General features: G+C 69.6%; 1 protein-coding gene across 4 annotated transcripts; it reads left to right on the forward strand.

The window, feature by feature from the left end:
- The first annotated feature begins 61 nt into the window (after positions 1–61).
- Positions 62–21,851, forward strand: TNK2 (tyrosine kinase non receptor 2). Of its 4 annotated transcripts, XM_082767292.1 has the most exons (17): positions 62–482; positions 2,611–2,760; positions 10,577–10,754; positions 10,926–10,996; positions 11,852–12,064; positions 12,186–12,338; positions 12,548–12,825; positions 12,950–13,076; positions 13,186–13,332; positions 13,549–13,643; positions 16,336–16,530; positions 18,051–18,142; positions 18,704–18,748; positions 19,510–20,861; positions 21,270–21,365; positions 21,482–21,609; positions 21,711–21,851. In XM_082767292.1, the coding sequence occupies exons 3-17, from the start codon at positions 10,592–10,594 to the stop codon at positions 21,715–21,717; spliced, it is 3,162 nt and encodes a 1,053-aa protein (XP_082623418.1). In that variant the 5' UTR covers positions 62–482; positions 2,611–2,760; positions 10,577–10,591; the 3' UTR covers positions 21,718–21,851. The 4 variants fall into 4 exon arrangements, with proteins under 4 accessions (XP_082623418.1, XP_082623417.1, XP_082623415.1 ...); XM_082767291.1 differs by lacking the exons at positions 62–482; positions 2,611–2,760 and adding an exon at positions 4,077–4,099; XM_082767289.1 differs by lacking the exons at positions 62–482; positions 2,611–2,760 and adding an exon at positions 8,651–9,436.
- Positions 21,852–23,860: the final 2,009 nt, after the last annotated feature.

A 23,860-nucleotide genomic window follows, 5' to 3' on the forward strand; every position in this document is an offset into this window, starting at 1 on the left:
GGGGGTTCCCCGGGGCCGCCCGAGCCCCGGCGAGCCTCGGGTGGGCGTGAGGAGGGCGAGGGGGGCCGAAGGGGGCAGCCCCGGGTTTAGGAGGGTCCGCGCGGGTGTGCGCGGGGTGCAGGAGCGCGGCCCCAAAGCGCGGCAGGAGCAGGGCCCGAACCGCAGGGCGCAGCAGGAGCGCGGAGCCCGCAGGGACAGCGGCAGCCCCCCGGGGCGAGCCCGCTGGTGGGTGCGCAGGGGGCGGCAGGAGGAAGGGGAGGCGCTGCGAGGGGTGCAGGAGGAAGGGGAGCGCTACCGCGGGGAGCAGGAGCAGCCCCCCGGCACGTGGCCCCCGCGACGCCGCCAGGCCAGGGTGTGAAGGCGGAGACCCCGCCGAGCGCGCCCCTCGCCATGCCGCCCGCCCGCCGCCCTCCTCGCCCCGCCGACACCGCCACGCCGGCACCGGACACCCGGCGAGGGATGCCACGGCCGTGAGCACCGAGGTAAGGGGCGACGCGGGCACCGGGACCGCTGGTGGAGGCGATGCGGTGCTGGCACCGTGCCCTGCAGCACTGCGGGCATCCCGGCACCAGGGATGCTCGCCCTCCGTCCCCCTGCTCCCCTCTGCTGAGGTTTGGTGTTTGAACCCGCAGCGGAAGCCGGGGGAAGGATTCCTTTTTCTTTTTTTTTTTTTCCCTTTTGCTCTGCTCTTCCTCCTCCCCGGGCTGAACAGAGGACCCTTGTCCTCCGGGCACGGCCCCGCGTCTCGGGGGCGTCGCGCTGCTGCCAGCGCTGGGAGCAGCACGGAGACCCTCCGCGTCCCCGTCACATCCGCCTCTGGCCGCGTCGGGGCAGGTTTTTCTCACCGAAGCGCTCAGGACGCTTTCTTTTGCTCACTTTTTTCTCGCTTGCTCTAAAAGTTAACTCTGGCGATGCGCGCTTGGCAGCCTCAGCACCGATCCTTCCCCAGCAGGAGGATCCCTGCTCTGCTGCCATCCTCTCGCAGCTGCTCCTCCAGATCTGTTCGGAGCCTCCCAATTTACCCACAGCCTTCATCTCGACCCCGTACCCCTTGCCCCGCTGGCTGGAGGAGCTGCAGCAACCCTGGGCACGGGGCAGGGACCCTGCCCGCAGCCGCCACCGAGGCTCCCGCATGCCCCGGGCCGGGGAAGCGCCAGGGCCGGGCTGTCTGGGCAGGGCAGGCCGAGGCAGAGCCCGGCGCTGCCGCTTCCCCACGCGCTCGCCTCCGTGGTGCCGCCCCGGCACGGCCTCTCCCCCCTGCCCCGCGTTCCCCGGGCTGCCGCGGCGGCGGCGCGCCACCCTGCGCCGTGGGTGCCCTCGTGGTGCCGGGTCCCTGCACCCAAACCCTCGCTGGAAAATTGGCAAAGCTCATCGGGTTTTGGGATTTGCTAAAATTGCCACCTGAGCGCAGGGTGTGCGCACAAGGAGGAGGGTGGGATAGGGGGGCTGCTCCTCCAGGATCCTTTTCAGGGAGCCCCTGAGCAGGTAAAACCCCATCCCGCTCGCCAGCCCGACCCAACCCCTGCCTGGGGGCGCGGGCGGGGGCGCCCCAGCGGGATTTGGGGCTGCGCAACCAGTTAGCAGCCCCTTGAGCCACCCCGGGCCTCGTTAGCCCGGTGTTCATTAGCGCGGGGCGTGGTGCCGGTGGGGCATGGTGGGAACCACGGCTGGGCTGCGGGGCCGCCGGTGGTGCCCGGTTCTGTGCCACTGCCCCGGGCAGGGTGCGGGGGTGGCAGCCGTGACTCAGCTCCCCTGGGGCTTGGGGGGCACAACGGGGGAGCGGCTTCACCCCATGCACCTGGGTTGTAGGGCCAGGGGGGAGCTTCCCAGGAAGCCTCACCCCGCGGCACTGGGGCGCTGCAGCTGCTAGGGATGGAGGAGGAGGAGGAGAGCCGGGGGGGCTGCAGTGCCCGGGGTGGGGGCAGCGGGGCCTCCTGCACCAGTACCACCAGTACCACCAGTTCCTGCAGGTGTGGTGCCGCGGGAGCGGGTGAGACCGTGCGGCTCCTGCACCATGCCAAAGGGTCCCTTGGGTGCCCTGTCCCCCGTGGGGTGCCCCCCCTGCAGCCACGCTCCGGCTCTCAGCTCGCTGCATGGGCTGAGCAGCCCCAGGGGGCACTGCCCGTGCTGCAGCCTGGCCAATTAGGCTGCCTTCAATTAGTGCTAATGACTTGCAGATGCGCAGTGGTCTGGCCAGGGCACCGCTCTGCTCCAAACCACCGTCCCTTCCCAGCGCCGGGTGCTGGGGCAGGTCGGGGGTTTCTGGACATTCCTGCCCAGCACCCAGGGGTGCTGAGCCCCTCTCCCTCCCTGTGGCCCCGTTAAGCTCCTTCAGAGGGGAGCAGGAGCCCGGCCACGGGTGCAGGGTGACACTTCCAGCTCTGATCTGGCCCCCGACACCAGCTGGACAGATCCCCCCGTGCACGAGGCTGGTGCTCCACGGCCAGGGTACCCATGGGTGCTGCCATGCCAGCCCCAGGTGCGCATTTTGGGGGGCTCCCATCAGACCCCGGGTTTGGTTTTCCACCCCCACAGGGCTTGGGGCAGGCGACGGGTGTGGGATCAGCAGGATCCCATCCATCCTGACCTCTCCTTCCTGCTTGGCCCCAGGGGACCCTGCGGCCAGCGCGAGCGGAGCCCTGCCATGGCTGCGCGGGCGAAGCCCTGACGCCGTCCTGCGTCACCGCCGGGCTCGCGGGGACACCGGGACACGGAGCAGCCCTGCCAGGGGACCCCAGCAGCGCGGCCGCCCCGGCCCAGGTAGGATGAGCACGGGGGCTGTTGGGCACGGTCCAGCTTCGCGTTGGGGTGCTGGGTTGTGAGGGGGTGTCCCTCTGAGTGCTCGGTGACACCAAGCCCAGTGCCCTCTCGTGGCAATGCCGGGCTCAGCCGTGCGCTCTGCCAACACCGCCCTGGGCACGGGGCCCGGAGGGGGAGCTGGGGGGGTGCTGTGCTCGGGGTGCCCATGGGAATGCAGTCACTGCATGCGTCCTCACCCTTTTATCCAGCTTGCACCCCTCTCCTGCTTTTTCATGCCGAAGCAGGGTTGGTTTGTCCCTTAACCCAGCCCGGTGCTTGCCCTGCTCGGTGACAAATGGAGGTGGGGATGAGATGGGGGTCGGCCAGGGGGTCGTGTGTGCCCCCTGCCCCTCTCCATGCGCCCTGGGCAGCACGGCGTGCACCTGGCCCCGTTATTTCCCCCATCATCCCTGGGGATGTGTTGTGGATCGGGCCGGATCCTGCTGCAGATGCAGAGATGGGGATCAGCCCCTCAGGTGCAATGGGCTAGTGCGGCTCTGTGTGGGCTCGTGGCCCAGCCGGGCAGGCTGCTAGCCACGCTGGGAGCCCAGCATGCCCTCAGCCCACCCCGGGGCTGTCTGTGCCGCCACCGCTCGCCATACGGCGGGGATTTAGCGGAGGAAAGAGGCTTAGGGAGAGGATTGGGGTTGCGCCGGGCTTTGTCAGGGCGGGGGGGCACCGCTGGGTGCGGCTGCTCCCGGGCAGGATCCGAGGGACAATCGCTGCCTGGAGAGCAGGGGACGCACCGGGGCAGGATCCGACCATGGCATCGGGCTCTGGTGGCACGGAGAGCGCAGCGTTGGGGCACCTGGCACCCCGTCCTCGCCGGCCACCCCCGCCGCGGGTGTCACCGTCCCGCCGTGCCGGCTGCTCGGGACACCCCAGCGAGCTGCGTCGGGTGCCGGAGGCGAAACGCACGCCGGTATGGGGGCTCCTCGCCGAGATGTGGAGGGCACTGGGTGGGTGGCACAGCAGCGGGAGGTCCCCGGGGAGCGCGGGCAGGATGCTGCTGGCATCCTTTTGCCTTTGCCGCGCCGTGCTCTGTGTGTGTGTGTGTGTGGGTTCGCACGTGTGTGCGCGCACGCCTGCGCCGGAGCAGCCGGCCCGGGGAGTGTTGTCAGTGCAATTTGGGGCCGCCCCTGGGCCCCGCCAGGGCTGAGCGAGCCAGCCCGGGGCGCCGCGGCCATGCCGCTGCCGGTGACATCACTTCCAGGTGACACTGCCACCAGGAAGGTGGCAGGCGGGGTGGCGGGGCCCCGGCACGGCCAGACGGGATGGCGAGCGGGGCGATGTGCTGCGGGTGAGTGGGGACCCTATTTCGGGGAAGAGGGTGGGCGCAGGGCAAGGTGCGGTGTGCGCCCAGGGATGCTCAGAGGGATGCGGGGACAAACTGGGATGCTGGTTTGCCTGGAGGGCTTGGGGAGCTCTGGTGTCCCTGCGGTGGGAGGGACGCCCTGTGGTCACCGTGGCTGTCACCGCCCCGGGGGCTTTGGTGGCCGTGGTTTTGGTGGGAATCACAGGTGTCATGCTCTCCGCCTCGCTCCAGAGACCTCACGCTTTGGGTTTTGGCTGAGCTGGCACCTGAGGCTCTGTGGGGCTGGGATTGGCACGGTTTCGGTCCCCAGTGCAGCACCCCGAGGCTCGTGCCACCCACCCCGTGTCACCTGGGGCTGGCCGGGATGCGCGGGGTGACCCTGCGGGGATGGGACACGGACCCCCAACTGCACCGGCCGAATGTCGGGGTGGGATGGGGATGGGGTGGGACACGGACACGGGCGCTGCGTGGCCGGGGGGCCGGTGGCATGCATAGCACGTGCGTCAGTCACCGGCCCGCGGCGTGCCAGCGCGGTGACGCCGGCGGGCCGCGCGCGGGGGCGGCTGGCTGCTCCCACGCCCCGCGCCCGCGGGCTCGGCTCGGCGGCTGAGCTCACCTCTGTGGTATGGCAGGAGGAGCCGCCGACAGCCTGCCCGGGGCGCAGCCCACCCACCCCTACAGCCCCCCGGGGTCGGTGCCCCCCTGGGATGTGGGGTGTGGTGGGAGCCGGGGTGGTGCGGGGTGGTGTTGGGGGGGGCCCGGTGTCACCCCCACCAAGGTCAGGCTGGGGTTTGGATGCGTGGTGGGGGGGAAAGGAGAATAATGGGGGGGTGTGGGGGGTCATCGGGGAGAGATGGGGGTGTATAGGAGCGTTTCTGGGGGATGGGATGGGGCATCGTGCCCTGTGGTGTTGGCACCAGGAGTGTTTTGGTCCCCGAGGCTGTGCGATGCCGCCGAGCACAGGCAGGTGCAGGGGGGGCTGCAGAGCCCCCGCCTTCTGCCTCCTCCCATGCTCGCAGCTCTGCCAGGGGGGGCTCAGCCCCCATCCAGCCAGGCGGTGTCAGGGCACGGGGGCAGCTCCGAGGGGCCGCTGACAGCTCCCCCGTGCGGGTTCCCCATCTCCCCGTGCAGGGGGTGGCTTCCGGAGAGCTGCATGCAGACACCTCACCCAGGAGACCCCCAGCACCGTGATAAGCGTGGCGAGAGGCTTGGAGGCAGGATAAATCCTCCCAGCACATCCCCCCACCCAACCCCAAAACCCCATCGTGCTGGGGCCTGGCCTCTCTCCCTACCCTGCCGAGCTCGCGCCCGCGCGGCCCCGCTGCCGGCTCGCTGCGGAGCAGCCATCTTCCCCCAGCATCCCTTCCCCCTCCGCCGGCACACCGCACCCACCGGGGTGCCCGCAGCGGGAGGGATGCCGGGGAGGATGCTGCGCTCCCCACCTCCCCTCGCCCCCCGGGGGCTCCCCGCATCGGGGCTCGCTGCCCCCGTCCCCACCCCGCTTGCCGCAGAGCCGCAGCCGCCGGGCGCTGCTCCCCGCTGCTCCCCAACGCTGGGCTGGGGGGAGAAGGGGGCCGCCAGCACGGGCGGCGATGCCACCACCACCGCTGCCACCTCCTCCTCGCTCGGGTGCCGGGGGGGACAGCGGGCACGCAGGCAGCAGAGCCGGGAGGAAGGCGGCGATGCCAGGGCTCGGGGTGAGGACGGGTGCCCAAAGGGCTGCCCTTTTCTTTTCTTTTCTTTTCTTTTTTTTTTTTTTTTTTTTTTTTTCTCCCCCTCCCCTCTGCATCCATCAGCCCTCCCTCCTTCCCCTCCATCACCGCGGTCACCTTCACCCTCTCGCTGTTTTCCGGAACTGCAGCAACTTTCTGCCATGTGATCCCACGCCCGGCTCCAGCCCTCGCCGCCCCCAGGCAGGCGCGGGCGTCTCCGCAGAGCCCCCCGCTCGCTGCCACCACCGCGGCCCCAGCCATGGGCGAGAGATGCGACTACCAGCGCCTGAGCAGCGCCGAGGAGGAGGAGGAGATGCTCGCCCCCCTGCCCCACAGCCTCTCGGACAGCACCGGGCTGCGAGCCCCGCGGCCGGGCGGTGGGCGCCACGGGCGGCCCCCCCAGCAGGACGTCACCCTGGGCATGCCGTGCCGGCGGGTCAGTGCCGGGGGGGGAGCCGTGGGGAAGCGGTGGCACGTGTGTCCCCGAGAGGTGCTGGGTCCTGCTGGGCCGTGGGGTGCGTGGGGGGCTCGTGGCGACCCTCCCCTGCATGGCTTCTCCGCGTCGGGGCCCTGCGGGGGTGGCATGGGGACGGCACCCGCCCCGCATGGCTGCGCCCCTGTCCTGAGCCACGAGCGGGGTGGCTGCTCCTGCCTGCTGGGGAAACTGAGGCACGGATGGGGGCAGGAATGTCGTTGCTGGGGGGGAAAAAGGGGACAGTGCTGGGATGGGGACCCATGTGTCCCCGCAGTGGCACGTGTTGTCCCCTCCCGGTGCAGCTCGGGGCACGGCAGGAGCTTGGCTCAGCCGGCGCTGGCACAGGTCTGGGGATGGAGGGGCTGCCGCAGGGCGGGCACGGTGCCCGGCATGGGAGGCTGGAGGCCAGGCTGGTGGCTGTCCACGCTGGCAGGGACCTGTGTCACCCGCCCTGGGTGACACTGGGCAAACTGGGAGTCGCCCCTGCGCCCTCAAAAAGGCAGCTGGCAGGTGCTTTGGTGCCTCTCACCTGCTGTGCCTCAGTTTCCCCAGCTGAGAGCGAGGGGTGGGGGGTGCGTGGCTGCTGGGGAAGGGCCCGGCGTGGGGACAGGATCTGCGCACCCCGGGCACCTCCTGCTCTGGGGAGGTGGAAAACGGGGGGTGAACGTATGGATGATGTGTGCACGGGGGCGTAGGTGGCGTGGGCATCGCTGGGGGGGCAGCAAGCTGCGTGTAACCGGTCTGCGTGGGGGTGCAAGGAGCACGTTGGTGCATGGGCACCTGTGGGTGCGGACGGAGATGTCGGGGTGCTGTCACGGGCGGCGCTGAGCGTGGGAGGCAGACGGGGTGCGTTTGCACCCCCGCGCGCCGCCTCGGGAGGGCGTGCACGGCGTGTGCGATGCGCCGGTGGCTGCGTGGCTGGCGGGGGCGAGCCGGCTGCCAGCGGACAGACGTGACCTGTGTGTGTGCCACGGGTGGGTGCCCGTGGGCGCACGGTGCCCGTGGGCACGACGGGTGTGTGCGCAGGGGGAGCACCGGGGGCTTTGCTGCAGGGCTCGGGGTGTTTGCGCACGTGCACCCAGGCACATCAGGAGCTGCGGGGAGCGTGGTGGTGGTGATGGAGAGGGGGGTGACGTGCAGAGGTGCTGTGTTTGGGCGCCGTTAGCACGCCAGGGGGTGGTGGTGGTGGTGCGGTTGCGGCCGTGCACGTGTCGGGGTGTGTGCGTGGTGCGTGTGGTTGCAGGAGCGCGCGTGTGTGGTCCTGGGCTGCACGTGAGAGCCGGCACCGCCTGCGCATCTGGGTGTGCGCACGTAGGGAGCATCCCCCGAGCTGCAGGTTGGGCTATGGGGGGGGGAGTTTTCCCCGGCTGTGCTGTGCTACCCGGCCCCGTGCACCCCGCGCCGTGGCTCTGTGCGGTATCCCGGGTTTTGGGGGGCTGTTGTCCGCATCCCACAGCCTCTGGGGATGGTGATCCCGCACCCTGCTGGGGTGCTGGCACGGGGGTCGCCGTCACGCTCCGTTCACCGGTCTCAGAGGTTGCAGGGCTGCCCCTGCCAGGCGCCCTCGCTGTGCAGGATCAGGCCCTGCCTGCTGCACTGCGCTGACCTGAGCAGCCCTGCTTGGGGTTTTGGGGTGCTGGAGGCAGCACGGATGCTTCCCCCGGCTGCTGGGGGGCTGTGCACAAGCGTGGGGCAGGGAACACCCTGCATCCCTGGGGAGCTGGCGCGTGGCAGAGCTTGGTGCCGAGGGCACCGTGCCCGGCTGTGCCCGCTCAATGGGGCCGTTGTGCCGGGTACGGCCGGGATCCCGGTGGTGGGAGCCACCGTGGATGCCCCTCCAGCACCGCGAGGGCTCCCCGCCTGCCTCATCCCCTTCCTGGCCACCTCGGCACAGCCAGGGCTGCGGTAGGGGTCCAGCACTGGAGATTTTTGGGGGGGGTAGGCACAGCAGGAGAATGCCCCGGGTCTTTCCTCTCTCACGCCGCGGCTGCCGGCACCGCCAGCTGTTCTCTCCGGGGAGCTCGCGGGCGGACAACGCGCCCGTGTTCGGGTGCCAGCCCTTGGCCCCGGCCCCATCGGGGACAGGAGCCAGCCCCGGGACACCGGTGGTCGCGGAGGGACCCGTGCCCACCTCCCCCAGCACCCCGCAGGGCCTGGCACCCGCAGGGCAGGCAGCGCGCCCGCCGGCCCTGTGTGCCCACGGGGGTGACGGCGGCAGCGGCACGGTGCCCGTCACCCTGGCGTCGTGCCTGCCGCCTCCTTTTGGGAGCGCAGGGCCGGATGTCTCCCCTCCCTCCTCGCTTCCTTTTTTTTTTTTTTTTTTTGGGGGGGGGGGGGAAACTGAGGCCCGGGAACGTTTCCCAAGGCCGGAGCGAGGTTTCCATGGCAATGGGAGCCGGGGGTCCGGTCTCCCAGGCGGTGCAGCTGCCGGAGCGCCCGCTGAACAAGAGAGAAAGCAGCACATTGATCGGAGCCCGGCCCCCTGGGCTCGCGGCCCAACGCCTGGCCAACGCGCAGCTAAAATAAACCCTCCTGGGACAGGGGCTGCGCGGGCAGCCGGGCCGGGACGGCGCTCGATGCCCGGCTGCCGGCCGAGGGGGGAGCCTCACGGAAAGCCAGGAGCGAGCCCACGGCCGCTGCTCGGAAAACGCCAACGCCACGGCTCCGCTCCGGCCCCGGCACGATTGCGTTCGGGAAGGGGAGGGCAGCACGGCCGGGAAGGAGAGGCTGGAGAGAGCACGAAGGAAGGAGGAGGAGGAGGAGGATTGGGACAGCCCCGCGTCCTGCCGCCAGCCCCGGCGCTGCGGGGATGCCCTGAGCCCCCCTGCTCGCACCGGGGGATTTATGGGGTGGCCGTGCCCGGCTGGCAACGCGCGGCACGGGGGCCAGCAGGAGGCCGTCACCCACCGGGCTGTGACCCCCATGACTCCTCCACGGGTCCCCCGGCTCTGCTGAGCGCTCGGTGCCCCGGTGACACCGTCACCAAGCAGGGGACGTGCGGGTGGCCGCGGTGCCCCGGGCGAGGCTGGCTCCAGGGACGAGGCCGCCTGCCCCGGTGGCCGGCCAAACAGGATGCGACGCTTCGAGACGCTGCGCCGCTCCTTCCCCTTCCTCGCCCGCTTCCGCGTCTACCGAGTAAGTGGCCGTCACCCCCCCAGCCCGGTGCCCACGGGCAGGGGACCCCCGGGGGGGGGGGGACCTGTCCGTGCTGGGAGCCGCCGGCTCCTCGTGCCGCGGGTGCCCCCGTGCGCCCCGTGCCCGGCCGCCTGCCGCGCCCGCCGTATTTTTAGCCCCGTGCCGAGGGTTGGGATCGCGGTGACGCGGACCCGAGAGCGCAGGGAGGGGGGTGAAGGGGCTCAGGGGGGGTGATGTCTAATCCTGGGGGAGAAAAGAGGATGGAGGGGGCTGACTGGGGGTTTTCCCATGTCCTCTCCGGCTCTCGGGGGCGGGGGGCAGAGCCGGGTCCCTTCCTGGAACCGCTGCGACCTCGGGCAGGGGCGCGATGCGGCGAGGGGTGCGTTTTGGGGGAGGATGCGGAGATCCCTGCTGGGAGCTGGCCCCGTGCCTCGTGCAGCTGCAGGGGGCGATGCTGGCAGCACCGGGATGCTGCTTGCACCCCGTCCTCATCCCCCACTCATGGCTCTGTGTCCCCCCTCTGTCCCTTCCCCGAGGCTGCCGGCACGGGGCCACCACCCCATGGCATATCCATCGGTCTGTGCCCTGTCCTAGCCCTGCTGGGGGTGCGGGGACACGAGGGGACACCGAGGCAGTGCTGTGGGGTCTGTCCCTGCTGGGGACAGCTGCCACCTCTGCTGCCAGCCACTCCAGCTGGGCACCCAAAGCCTGGCAGGCAGTGTGTGGGGTGCCCCGTGTGCGTGTGTGGTGCCAGGGCGCAGGGCATCCCTTACAAGGCGCTGGGTTGTGGCGTTCCCCTTGCATGGGGCTGGAATCGGGGACATCCGTGCCGTGCCTCAGGGTCTGACCCGTCTCCATCCCTGGCTTCAGCGGGGCACAATGGGGCAGAGATGGGGTCCCTGCCCTTCCCTGGGGGTCCTGCTGATGGGGAGAGGAGCTCGCGTCTCTCCTGCCCCCCCCCACAGGGAGCTGGGGCCGGGCTCTGCAGGAGACGAATCCCTGCTGGCACAGGGATCAACCCCAGCTCTCTTACCCCATTTTGGGCAGCGGGTGCCTGGCTCTGGCGGGACAAGGGACGGACCCCTGGGGGCGGCGGGGCGCAGGGCAGGGTCCCCGCTAACCAAGCGCGGTGTCCGGCAGAAGCTGAGCTGTAGCATGCAGTCGGAGGAGGGCACGGACTGGCTGCTGGAGCTGCTCACCGAGCTGCAGCTGCAGCAGTACTTCCTGCGCATCCGGGACGAGCTCAACGTCACCCGCCTCTCCCACTTCGAGTACGTCAAAAATGAGGACCTGGAGAAGATCGGCATGGGGCGCCCCGGTGCGTTACATCCCCCCCCCACAAACCCTGAGATCCCCCTCACCCCATTCGGCTGCACCCTGTTTTTTTTGGGGGGGAGCCCAGAGGGACGCGTGGTCCCGAGGGATGGAGTGGGTTGGTTTTTTTTGGGGAGGGGACCCCCGTGTTGGTGACGGTCCCCCTGTGCTGCAGGCCAGCGGCGGCTGTGGGAGGCGGTGAAGCGGAGGAAAGCCATGTGCAAGAGGAAATCCTGGATGAGCAAGGTACGGCCGGGACAGGGGCAGGGAGGGCGTGATGGGGAAACTGAGGCACGCCGGAGGAATGGGGCTGCCTCGGCCCTGTGCAAGGAGCTGGTGGCTGTGTGCCCCTCTGCCACCTCCTTCCCTCTCGGTGCCCGTCTCTCCAAGTGCCCCAGGGCGATGGGGCCAGCCCTGTCCCCCCCGGTGCTGGCAGGGATTGGGATAAAACCCCCACCGTGCGTCCTGCTGCGGCATCACCCTGCCCGGCCCCGCACGGGTTGCCTCCCAGCTAGGGCCAGCGGTCGGGAAATTCATTCCCCTCGCGTGATTTGCCTCCTTTTTTTCCAGGAAACTCATTCAGGGCTAATTAGTAGCAGAGCCTCAGCCGGCTCTGTGAGCAGCATCCCCAATCTCCATCCCCCTGCCCGCCCCGGTGCCCCGCAGCGCCGAGGCAGGGGACCCCGGGGTGCGCAGCTGGGGACGTGCCCCATGGGGGTGCTGCCCCCCCGGGCACCTCGCGCCCCCAAAACGCCCGTGTGCTCGCCAGCTGGGCGCTGGGTCGTGGCCTCTCCCTTTCGTGACTCATCTGGGCCGAGCCGGGGCCGGGATGGGCTTTTAATAGAAGGCGACTCAGCCTCGAGCCGGGCCGAGAAATGCCACCTCCCACCCCGGCCACATGCCTGCCCCGGCCCCCGCGCAGGTGCCAGCATCCCCAGCTGTGCACCGGGGCTTGGACGGACCCCATCCCTTCCGATATCACCCTTATGGGAAGGGGAAACCGAGGCGAGCCGTGCCCACCAGCGGGCAGGAAGATTTGGGGTCCCCCCCCCCGCGTGTCTCCGCGCCCCCCCACATCCCACCCCTCTCTGCGCCCCGCAGGTGTTCAGCGGCAAGCGCCCCGACTCGGAGCTGCCCCCCCAGCCCCACAGCACCTTCCGCAAGCCGCCCACGCCGCCCCCCCCGGACACGGGGGGCCAGCACTCGCTCACCTGCCTGATCCGGGAGCGGGATTTGTCTCTCTTCGAGAAGCTGGGCGATGGCTCCTTCGGCGTCGTGCGCCGCGGGGAGTGGTGCACGCCCGCCGGCAAGACGGTGAGGGGCCGTGCGCCCACGCTGCTGCTGCTCGTGGTGTAGGAAACCCCCCCCCAGGAAGGTGTCCTGCCCGGTCCCGTGGCTGTATCGGGTTTATTTGGGTTTTGTTGTTTGGCTGTAGCTCAACGTGGCCGTGAAGTGCCTCAAGACGGACGTGCTGAGCCAGCCGGAGGTGCTGGATGATTTCATCCGCGAGGTGAACGCCATGCACTCCCTGGACCACAAGAACCTCATCCGCCTCTACGGCGTGGTGCTCTCCCACCCCATGAAGATGGTGAGTCCGTGGGGTTAGCGGGACGGACCCCATCCCGTGGATGCTGCCACCACCGAGCCCCATGAGGCGGCGATCCCACCCTACAGGGCACCGTGCCCCGAGTCCTCCACCAGCACCCCCAGGACTGGGGACGTTAACGGGGCTGGAAAGCAGCCCCAAATGCCTTGTCCCTGGCCTGACCACCCCGCTGTCCCCTCCCCGTGGCCCAGGTGACGGAGCTGGCCCCGCTGGGCTCCCTCCTGGACCGCCTGCGGAAGAACCAGGGCCACTTCCTCATCTCCACGCTGTGCCAGTACGCCATCCAGGTGGCCAAGGGCATGGCCTACCTGGAGTCCAAGCGCTTCATCCACCGTGACCTGGCCGCCCGCAACATCCTGCTGGCCTCCAACGAGCAGGTCAAGATCGGAGACTTCGGGCTCATGCGGGCCCTGCCCAAAAACGACGACCACTACGTGATGCAGGAGCACCGCAAGGTGCCCTTCGCCTGGTGAGCCTGGGGAGCCCCGGGCAGCACCCCAGGGTGCTGACACCCAGGGTGGAGGAGCCAGGGAGGCGCCGCTCGTCCCCTCCCGATGCTCACATCCCTCCTGATGCTCGTGTCCTTCGCTCAGGTGTGCGCCCGAGAGCCTCAAGACGCGCACCTTCTCCCACGCCAGCGACACCTGGATGTTCGGGGTGACGCTCTGGGAGATGTTCACCTACGGGCAGGAGCCCTGGATCGGCCTCAACGGCAGCCAGGTGGGTGCGCACGGTGCCCGTGGGGCCGGCACCCCCACCCACAGCACCCACAGCACCCACAGCACCCGCTGGGACCCGGCACCCCGTAACGGCGCTGCCTGCCCCGCAGATCCTGCACAAGATCGACAAGGAGGGCGAGCGGCTGCCGCGGCCCGAGGACTGTCCCCAGGACGTCTACAACGTCATGCTGCAGTGCTGGGCGCACAAACCCGAGGACCGGCCGACCTTCGTGGCCCTGCGGGACTTCCTGATGGAGGTAGGGGGGTGGGAGGGATGGGAGGAGGGCAGGGGGTCCTTGGTGCCCCCGTCCCATCAGCTGGAGCGCAAGCAGAGTTGTAGGGTACCCAAGTGGGTGACTTGGTCTCGTGCCCATTACCAGGGCTCCCCTGACCCCAAAGTGGGGGATATAGGGTTGCTGCGTCCCCATGTGCCCACGTCCCCGTGTGCTCACCCCGTCCCCGTCCCCCCCCAGGCCCAGCCCACCGACATGAGGGCCCTGCAGGACTTCGAGGAGCCTGACAAGCTGCACATCCAGATGAACGATATCATCACCGTCATCGAGGGCAGGTATTGCACGGCTGGGGGAGGGCACGTGCCAGCCTGCAGGGGGACGGGGGACCCCAAAAACAGGCGTGGGGATTTGGAGGGGCTCTGCACCCCTTTTGGCTCACCCGGCTGCACACCCCACGGGCGGGCAGCCCCCTCGGTGGGGACATGGTGGCAGGGGCCACGGGGCCACCGCCGTGCCCACGGGCAGCGTGGCTCTTCCCCGTGCCGCCCGGCCCCGCTGACTCACCCCGCTGCACTTGTTGCTTTGCCCCGGCCTTGCCCCGGGTGCACGCAGCGGGGCCGCTCCCTGCTGATAGTGGCGGGGCCGTGCCACCGTCACCGCGGGGGCACCGGGCGCTCCGTGCCACCACCGTGGCCTCTGCCTGCGCCGCGGGCTGCGCTCTCTGCCTCCTCCGATCCTTCTGCATGCCCTCGTTCCTCCCCAAATCAGGGGTCCCAGGACCCCGTGCGTCAGGCTGGGGGGGACTTTTTGTCCCTAAGGGACAGGTATTGTCACCCTCGAGGGTTCCTGCCCCGCTCCAGCCCTATTGTGCCGCTCGGGGACGGCGAGGGGACACCCCAAAAAGTGTCCCTTCCTGGTGGCACGCAGCGCTCCAGCACCCCGGCTGGCCCCGTAGCAGCGGGGAGGCGAGGGGAAAGGAGCTGCTTTCCCTCTTCCCCCCTCCCCGGGGGCCAGCTCCCTGCCTTTAGTCACGGCCCGGAGGTGAATCAGGCCGGATTTGTGTGTCTGGAGGGACCAGCTTTCTCCCCGGGCTGCCGATGACTCTTGCCCAGGGTCTGGCGGTGGCGGCGGTGGTTTAATTGCAGGGAGGGGAGGGAGGGGAGGGGAAGGGAAGGGAAACGGCGTCGGCGGAGCGAGGGAGGGAGGGAAGGAGCGGCAGAGGGCGGCGCGGCCGTGCCAGAGCGCGCACATCGTCCCCGGTGCATCACGGGCGGGCTGGGGGCCCCGCTGCTGCCGCCACCACCACCACCGCTCGCCCTGGCTGCGCTCGCCCCAGGTGAACCACACGGGTTGGGACGCGGCGGGGAGGGACGCTGGCGGGGTGCCCTGGCCCCGCTGCTGGTGCCGGGAGCCACGGGGTGCTGGAGGAGCCGGGGCGCAGCCTCTCCTGCCTCAGTTTCCCCAGGCGGGCACGGTTTGGGGGGGTGCGGGAAGGGGTAACGGGGGTCGCAGCGGGTGCCGGCGCTGCGGGGTGCCCCAATGGGATCATCGAGCCTGAGCCCCCCGTGCCTCAGTTTCCCCTGAGGTGGCCGCCCCCCTCGCTGGGTGCTGGGGAAGAAGGGTGGGGGGCTGCTGGGGGGGCCGCATCCGTCGCTGGTGAGGCCGCCCGGGGCGGTGTAAACACCCCCCACCCCTTTTTTCAAGCCCCTGCGTGCCGTTTGAAGCGGCGCCGGGCGTGCGTACGTGTGTGTGGGCAGGGGAAGGGGCCCCCGGCTCCGTGCGGGACCTACCTGAAAGCCCCGAGCGCACAGCTCGGCCGTGGGGTGGGGAACATGGAGTTGTGGGGGGGGGGAGCCCATTTTTGGGGTGGGAAACGGAGACAATTTGTGCCGGGGGTCCGAGCAGCGGGGCTGGGGGCGCGCAGAGGGGACCAGCTCGGCCTCAGCATCCCTCCGGGGCGCTGCTGCGAGCGGGGGAGACCTCCCAGGGTGGGGGGCCCGGCCCCCGACCCCTTTTTGCCCCCATCCACAGCACGCTGCGGGCGAGGGAGGGTGCCCGGTGCCGGCCGGGCTCGGGCTCAGCCTCTCCGAGGGGTCTCGGGGCTGAGTAATGGGGCTGGCTGGCGGCGAGCAGGGAAGGTAAACAGGAAAAGGGCTGAGCTAGTGGCCGCCAGTGACTCACAGGTGACTCCAGGAAACCGCGGGGCCCGTGCCAGCCTGGCCAAGCTGGCAGCGCAGGCGGCAGTGCCACCCTGAGCACGGACAGGGGGCAGCCCCCCGGGGTCCCCCGGCACGGGGCAGGGGGGACGTGGTGGGTGCGGGATGGAGACAGGCTGGGGGTGCTGCTCGGGGTGCCCTCCTGGGGTCTCCTACAGTTGTGTTTGTCCCCTGCTGAGGGGGACAAACTCTGCCACTGCCCTGTCCCACCCTGGTGGTGGCCGTGTCCCCCCCCAGGCTGCTTCCACCCTGGGGGGCTCACGGCTCAGGTCCCCCTGCCAGTAGGGTCACCCCACGCAGGGCTCCCCCATAACGTAGGAAAGAAGCAAGGGAGACCCCAAAACCTCTGCGTCCCTCACCGTCCCAAAACCTCTGTGTCCCCTCAATTCCCCCCATGGGGACTGGGATATTTGGGGTCGGACAGCAGCACCCCAGCTGCTTGGTCCCGTTGCTCGTGCTGCCCCCAGTGGCGTGGGACACGGCTGTCACCCCACAGCTCCCGCGTGTCCTGCGCCACCCAGGGCTCCGAAGGGGCACGTCCTTTGGGGAGCTCCGTTCCTCACCCCCCAAATCCCCAGCGGGTCGGATCCTGACCCCTTCCCGGGGCGCGGGGTGGGGGGCAGAGCACGCCGTGGGTGTGCAGGCTTAGGATCCCGGGCACCCTCCCCGGCTGTGCCACCGCCTGCCTGAGTCACTTTGCCTCCTCCCGTGTCACCAGGGTTGGGGACGTGCCCCGCTCCCAGCGCCCCCCCCCGGGGGGTCTCGCCGCCCTCCCACGCCGTCCCTAACGCAGGTCCTTTTTGTTCCTCAGGGCCGAGAATTACTGGTGGCGGGGTCAGAATAAGCGGACCCTAAAAGTGGGCCAGTTCCCCCGAAACACGGTGACCTCGGTGGCGGGGCTGTCGGCCCACGACATCAGCCAGCCGCTTAAAAACAGCTTCATCCACACAGGCCATGGAGACACCAACCCGCAGCAGTGCTGGGGGTTTCCCGATAAAATTGATGAGTAAGAACATTTTCTGTCTTCTCTGCACCCCCCCTGCCTCCCTCCCTGCCTTGATGGGAGCCAGCCACTGCTTGGCTTTCCTCCTTTTCTTTTTTTTAAAAAAAAAACAAAAAAAAACTCCTCTTCCTCCCTGGTGTGCTGGGGCTGGTGGCTCTGGGCAGGGTCCCCGCAGCTTGACTAACTCCCTCGCCTCTTCTCACTAATGGGGTCGGGCACTGCATGGTGGGGAGCTTGGGGGTCGTGGTGGAGCTGTGCTGGTGGGGCTGCTCGTGATGGGGTGTGGGGTCAGGCTGGGCACGGAGCCCCTTGCCCCAGCCCCGCGGCCCCTCGGTGCTTCGCAGCACCCCTGCTGCGCGGGGACGGGGGAAACGTCCCCCCACAGAGGTGGCCGCCAACGTTTTTGGGGTGTCTCGGGGCATTGTGTGCTTGGAGGGGTGTTGGTGTGAGCTTTTAACAGCGTGAGTCCTCTTAAAAAGCAAAATATATATAAAAAAAAAAAAAGGGGCTGGGCATCGTGCAGCGTGTCCTGGCAGGAGCTGGGCACCAAGACCCCGCAGCGCCCAGGAAGCGGTGGGCAGGGTGCGCTGGCTCGCTGCGGGGTCACGGCGGCTCCCTGCCAGCGTTGGGGCTGGGGGGGCCGTGGGAGGGCTGTTTGGGGGGGGCAGGCTACGATTCCAAAGCCTGGAAAGCTCCCGCCGGGCCGAGCCAGCTCCCGTGCCCACCTCACCACATCCCATGGCACGGCGACCCCCGTGGCCATCCGGCACCCCGACCCTATACAGCCAAGCTGGCGCTCCGGATCCCATTCTGCCCCCTCCCTATCCCCACGGGGCCGTGTCCCGGTGGCCTCCCCGGAGCATTTGGGTGCCGCGCGTGCGCCGAGGCGCCTCGTGCCCCAGCAGGCCTCCCCGCGCCCCGCTGCGTGGGCACGCGCCCTGGGTACGTGCCGTCCGCGCCGCGGAGAACGCACCGAGCCCGGCACACGCCCAGGCCTCGGGGCTCCGCCGGCTCCCTGCCCCACCACGCCTGGCTTGCGACGGCTCGCCCGGGCCTCCCGCCGCGCTGCTCCCGCCGTGCCCCGGGCGCGCGGCACCCCCGAGCACCCCGCTGCGGCACCGCGGCTCTCCGTGCCTCGTGCGCGTGGCACGGCGTGCACCGAGGGGTTCCCGGAGGCAGGGAGGGGATGGGTGGCACATGGAGAGCACCAGGGGGCTGCGCCCTGGAGGTAAAAACCTCTCGGGGTGCATCCCCGGGCAGCCAGCAGGCATGGGGATGGTGCTCGCGGTGGGATTTGGGTCTCCCTGCAGGGCACAGGGCTTGGGGAGGGGCTGTGGGGTTTTTCCCACGTCCCCATCCCGTAGCAAGGGGCAGGTTTTCCCCCTCTCGCCCCCCAGCAGCCCCTCACCGTAGGTGGGGGTGTGCCGAACGTGCGCCCGAGCACGTGCTGCGAGCGTGGGGAGTGCGGGGGCCCCGCACGGCGCCCCGCTGAGCCCCCGCGGCGCTCTGCTCTCTCCCCGCAGGCTGTACCTGGGAAATCCCATGGACCCTCCTGACATTTTAGGTGTCGACCTGACTGCTGCCAGACCCACCCAGCTCCCCGGAAGGGCTAAAAGTAAGCGGCTTTCCCCACCTCGCACCCCCTGCCTCCAGCCCGTCGGCTGCGCAAAGTCCCTTCTCTCCGCGCCGGGAGCTATGCCCTTTCACCTGGGTGACAGGCAGGGTCTGTCACCCCTCCGCTCTGTCTCTCTGCTGCCACTTGCTTGCTGCAGCCCCGGGTGGCAGGGAGCCGGGCTGAGGGCGCGTGCCAGCGGTGTGGGCGGCTCTGCCCAGCCCCGCCAGGCTGGACTCTGCCCCGCTGGCCTTCGGCCGGGCCCCTCGTCCCCTCCCGGGGCAGGGCTCCCCGCTGCGGGGGCGATCAGCTCGGCGCAGTCGGAGCCGCGACATCCCCGGCCAGCGAGGGAGGTCGGGCACAGCACCAGTGCCACCGACCCCCTAAATCTGCAATCCGGGGGGAGCTGGGGGGCCGCCCCCCAGCATCTGCTCCCATCCAGCAGCGGCTGGAGGGGGGCACGCAGCATGCACCGCGCCCCCGCTGCCGACCGCCCCGGCTGCCGCTTGCTCCCCGCACTCCCCCTGCGCCTCCCCTGCTCTCGGGCTCTCTCTTCTCCTGCAGGGCAGCCGCCTCCGCGCCCGCCTCAGCCTTCAATCCTGCTTACGAGTAAGTCGGGCTGTTCTGGGAGCCCCACTCGTGCCCCCCCCCTCTCTTTTTTCTTAGCTCCTTTCTTCCAAGGTACTCGGGGCGTGCTGTGCGCTTCTCTCCCGGGGCAGCCCCCGGTCCTCTCCGGCACGCACGGGCACCTCCGGGCACCCGCGGGTGACAGCGCGGCTCTGCTCCCCGCGGAGGAACGCGTCCCCAGCCCTCCAAACCCAGGGCAGGCGTCCCCGGGGAGATGGTGCCGCCCCTGCTGCCTGCCCCTGGGCGTCTCCAGGCTTGTCCCCCTCCTCGCACGTCTTCCCTGGAGGGACCGGCGGGGACTAATCGCTCCGAGGGGCCACCCGCCACCGGTACTGACCCGGGTGCCGCTGGACCGGGCATGGCTGCAGTGTGGCTTGCGCTGGGGTGGCCGTGGAGCAAGGGGGAGACAGGGCAGGGGCCCAGGGGGCAGGGATTAGGGTGTAGGGCCACTGCCCTTCCCCAATCCCCGTCCACCCCGTGAACCCTGCCCCGGGAAGGCGAGCATCGCTGCAGCCAAGGTGGGAGAGGGGCAAGGGGGCGTGGAGTGGGGGAGCTGAGGCTGCCGTGCCGTGGGTTTGGGGGAGCTTTCGAGATGCTGGGGTCTCGCCGTGGCTTGGGGAAGGAGGGCAGTTGGGATCCGGAGTCGTTCCCAAGGAGGGTTGTCCCCACCTTGGGGGCAGGAGCTGGGGATGTTTTTGGGGTGACGCCACGGGACCCTCACCGCCTTCTCCGTTGCGTCCTAGAGCCCTCCTACGACCCGGTCAGCGAGGAGGACGAGGGCCTGTCGTCTGGCTTCCGAAAACTCTGCCTGAAGAAGCCGGGCCCGGGGAAAGGTCTGCGGCTGGCCAAGCCCTCTGCCCGCGTGCCGGGCACCAAGGTGGGCGAGCGGCAACCCGGCCGGCCACCCACCGAGGGACCGGGCAGCGGCGAGGTGACCCTCATCGACTTCGGGGAGGAGGTGCCCCCCGCCAGCCCCTCGCCCCTGGGGGAGCTGACGGCCCCCTCCCTCGCCAAGCTGGCCATGGAGGCCTTCTCCCTGCTGGACAAGACCCCTCCTCAGAGCCCCACGCGAGCCCTGCCCCGACCCCTCCACCCCACGCCGGTGGTGGACTGGGACTCCCGGCCCTTGCCCCCGCCGCCCGCCTACGACGACGTGGCGCAGGACGAGGACGACTTCGAGGTGTGCTCCATCAACAGCCCCCCCGGGCGGCGGGGCAGCCGTGCCGGGCTGCCCAGGGCGCGGGAGCGGGGCGAGACCAACTACGGCTTCGTGGACGAGGGCGAGCGGGCGGCGGGGCTGGAGGACAACCTCTTCCTGCCCCCCAAGGAGGCCAAGCAGCCCAGCCTGACGCAGACCACCGAGATCTTCGAGGAGCTGCAGCAGGAGTGCATGAAGAGGTTCAACGTGCCCCGGGGGCCGGCCGCCTGCCCGGCAGACGACAAACCCCAAATCCCACCCCGCGTCCCCATCCCGCCCCGGCCCCTGCGCCGCAACGAGCCCGGGCGCTGGTCGGGGGAGCTGTCCCCGGCCTCGGGGGGCGAGGAGGACCGGCCACCCCAGATCCCCCCCCGGGACCCGCTGTCGCAGCCCACCTCGAGGACGCCCAGCCCCATGGCCCTGCAGGTGGGCTCCCCCCAGCAGCGCGGCGCCCTCTGCTCCTGCCTCTCCACCTCTCCGGGGAAGCCCATGCCCACCACGCAGAGCTTCGCCCTCGACCCCAAATACGCCACCCCCAAGGTGATCCAGGCGCAGGGCAAGGACTGCTCCAAGGGGCCCTGCATCCTGCCCATCGTGAAGGACGGGCAGAAGGTCAGCAGCACCCACTACTACCTGCTGCCCGAGCGCCCTGCCTACCTGGACAAGTACGAGAAGTTTTTCAAGGAGGCCAAAAGCCCCGAGGAGGCACCGGCGTCCCGCGTGGTCACCACGGCCACCGTCCGGCCCATGGTGCAGCAGCAGCCGGACTACAAGGCCAACTTCTCCTCCAACAACAGCAACCTGGGGCCCAAGTGCCTGGTGAAAGCCTCCTGCAGCCTCCAGAAGATTGTCTACGACGGGCCGGATGGCTACCGCCCCTCCGAGAAGATCCGGCTGGTAGGTGGCTTCCCCCCGGGGTGGCTTTTGGCCAGGTGGCCGTGGGCTCGTTGTGTCCCTTGGGCGACAGCCATCCCTACCCTGTGCCCAGTCCCCGAGGGGGTGGCTGCGAGGGGTCCCCAGACGTGCAAAAAGCATCTCCAAAATGGGGATTGGGGAGACTTTGAACCCAAAGTAACCCTACACACGGTTTGGCCACGTGGATGGGGAGGAAGGTGGCCGTCCCTGCTGGGCACAGGGAGGTGGCTGGGGGTCTGCACCCCAGCACAGGAGGCAGAAATCCCACCTTGACTGGTGCCGGTGCCCAGCTGGGGACAGAGCCACGGGGGGAGGGGGACATCCCCGGTGTCCCCCTGACCCCTCCCAGCTCCTTGCTGGTGGCACGGGGTGACCGTCAGCCTCCCCCAGGTGCAGGACATGGTGCACGGCGTCACCACCGAGGAGTGCCAGGCGGCCCTGCAGAACCACGGCTGGAACGTCCAGCGGGCCATCCAGTACCTGAAGGTACGGCACGGCACGGCACAGCATGGCACGCCGCGGCCCCCACGCCAGCTCCCGCGGGGGTGGGAGCGCCCCCGCCACCCCCTCCCTCCCCGTCCTCGCGCCCTGTCCCCTTGCAGGTGGAGCAGCTCTTCTGCCTGGGGCTGAAGTCCCGCGTGGAGTGCCACCGGGTGCTGGAGATGTTCGACTGGAACCTGGCGCAGGCCAGCTCCCACCTCCTCGACCCCTGCGGCTCCTCCCGGCAGAAGTAAGTGCATTTCGGGGTGGCTTTTTAGGGCTTCTCCCGCGCCACGCTGCCCTTGCGCTTCCAGCCTCGTCCCCTTTTCCTCATCTCACCTCCCCTCGCAGGCGGTGACAGCGGGGACCCGGCGAGCTGCGTTGGATCCGGAGCAGGCGCCCGGCTGCGGGGCCAGCACGCCGTGCCCACCCCCAGCCACACCACCCGCTGCTGGACTCTGGACTGAGCCCCACCTGGGGGACGGGGGCACCCCAAAAAGGGGTCTGGGAAGGCCCCCGGCCCCTGCGCCGGGCTGCCTGCGCCCTGGCTTGAGAGATGAGCTCCGTCCCCTGGCCTGTTGTTGAGTTGTTTTTTTTTTTTTTTGTAAAGAGAAATGTAATTTTAATATATATATATTATATATATATATATTATATATATATATAAAATATTCTATGGAGAGGAGGAGGGTGCCTGTGCCCGTCTCCTGGCTTCCTCCCTGCCAGCACACGGGGACCAGGGTGTCCCTGAGCCCCCCGCAGAGGGTGCTCCGGTGGCACCCCGTGGGGGGACCCCCACGGCACGACCCCGTTTCCCCCCCTTTTCCCCTCCCCGTGGCTCCAGCCGCCCCCGCGCCCCGCGGCAGATGTGCCGGGAGCCTGCTCGTGACTCATGCCCGGGCAGGGAGCGGCGAGCCCTGCGTCGCCCCCACCCACGCGAGGGGCGTTGTGCAACCGGGTGGCACTGCCAAGCCGCAGCCAGGTGCCGGGGAGGTGGGTGGGTGGGTGGGTGGGGGGCTGGCACCCCGCAAGCCCCGGGTGCTGCTGCTCATGCAGCCCTAATATGCCTCGGATCCCCCCCTCCCCTAAATGGGGTCCCCCCCCCGGGTGCCACCTCGCACCAAGGGGGGGGGCTTTGGTGGCCAAGCTCTCCGGGTGCTGGGGCACCTGAATGCGCAGGGGGGGTGGATGTGGTGGTCCCTGGGGTGTCCTCTGCCCCATGTGCATGCAGAGATGGTGGAGAAGTCCCCGTGAGTCGTCCCATTATGGCCACGGGTCCCTGGCACCCACTGCCCCCCAGGGGATGGGCAGCTTTGGTGGTGCTGCTGGGGCTCTCCTGTGCCTCAGTTTCGCCCCCCCAGAGCTGTCACGACATGTCATCGACATGGAATGGGTGTCGATGAAGCGAGGGAGGTGCAACACCTTAACTGACTTGTTTTCCCCCTCCCACCCCCTTAAAAACCCCGGAGCTGGAGCAGGCCCCGAGAGGAAGCAAACATTTCTTTACCGTAACCACTCCTGCCAGGTCCCGGGGGGCTGTTGCACGCCAGGGTGAGTCTCGCCGTCCTTCCCCTGGTTTAAGGTGACCTGCGAGCCCAGCCCATGTTAGAACAACCCCCCCCCGGCACGGATCTGCGTGGGTGTTTGCAATGGGATGCACTCCGATGGGCAGATAACCCCCCGCACGCAAGGACTCCGTTAAGGTCACCAGCCCTTAACGCAACGCCAGTGGGGCAAAGTTGGGGTGCCCCAAGTGCTGAGCCCATCCCCACAGAGCCCCCTATCAACCCTTTCGGGGTCCCTTTTGGGCAGGTGGGCTTACGCAGCATCCAGGACTGGAATTTTTTGGGGGTGCTGCATGAACAGGGATCGTCCCCAAGCATCAAAGCATCGGCGCACTGGGGTAGGGCACGGCCACGGGTGTCGGGCAGGGTGGGATGAGCACCACCGGGTCTCTGCGGGGTCTGGGGGGGCGATGCCGTGCCCCCAGGATGGGCAAGAGTTAAGCAGCGCCGGACCCCGAGGCGGTGGGAGCTGCTCCCTTCCTTGTTCCTCCTTGGCGGCGAGCCCACGGGTGCCAGGGGTTATCGGCTGCCCGGCCGAGCGTGGCCAGGACGTGGCAGCAAACGGGGAGGGGTGGGTGCTGGGCTGGGGGGAGCACCCCCTCCCAGCAGCACTGGGGGACCCCAGCCCCTCTCCCCATCCCGTGTCCTTTTGCAGCCCACCGGGTAGCCCCCAGTGGCTGTCGACCCTACAGATGTCCCCAACCTTGGGGTACCATCCGTGGGGTCGCCCTAGGTAAGATCCCAAAGCCTCCCCGTGGCTAACGCAAGGATTAGGGGTGTCCCCCAGCACCAGCACGTCCCCAGGGCTGGGACACAGCCACCCCATAGGAATGGGGGAGCTGTGGGTGCCCCGGGGCAGGGCACGTGGCTCAGTGGCAGCGGGAGGAGGGCTGGCACGGGGCAGTGCTTGCCGGCGGGGCCGCCCCAAAGCATCAC

The sequence above is a fragment of the Aythya marila genome, assembly GCF_965140915.1.
Source record: "Aythya marila genome assembly, chromosome: 9".
NCBI lineage: Eukaryota > Metazoa > Chordata > Aves > Anseriformes > Anatidae > Aythya > Aythya marila.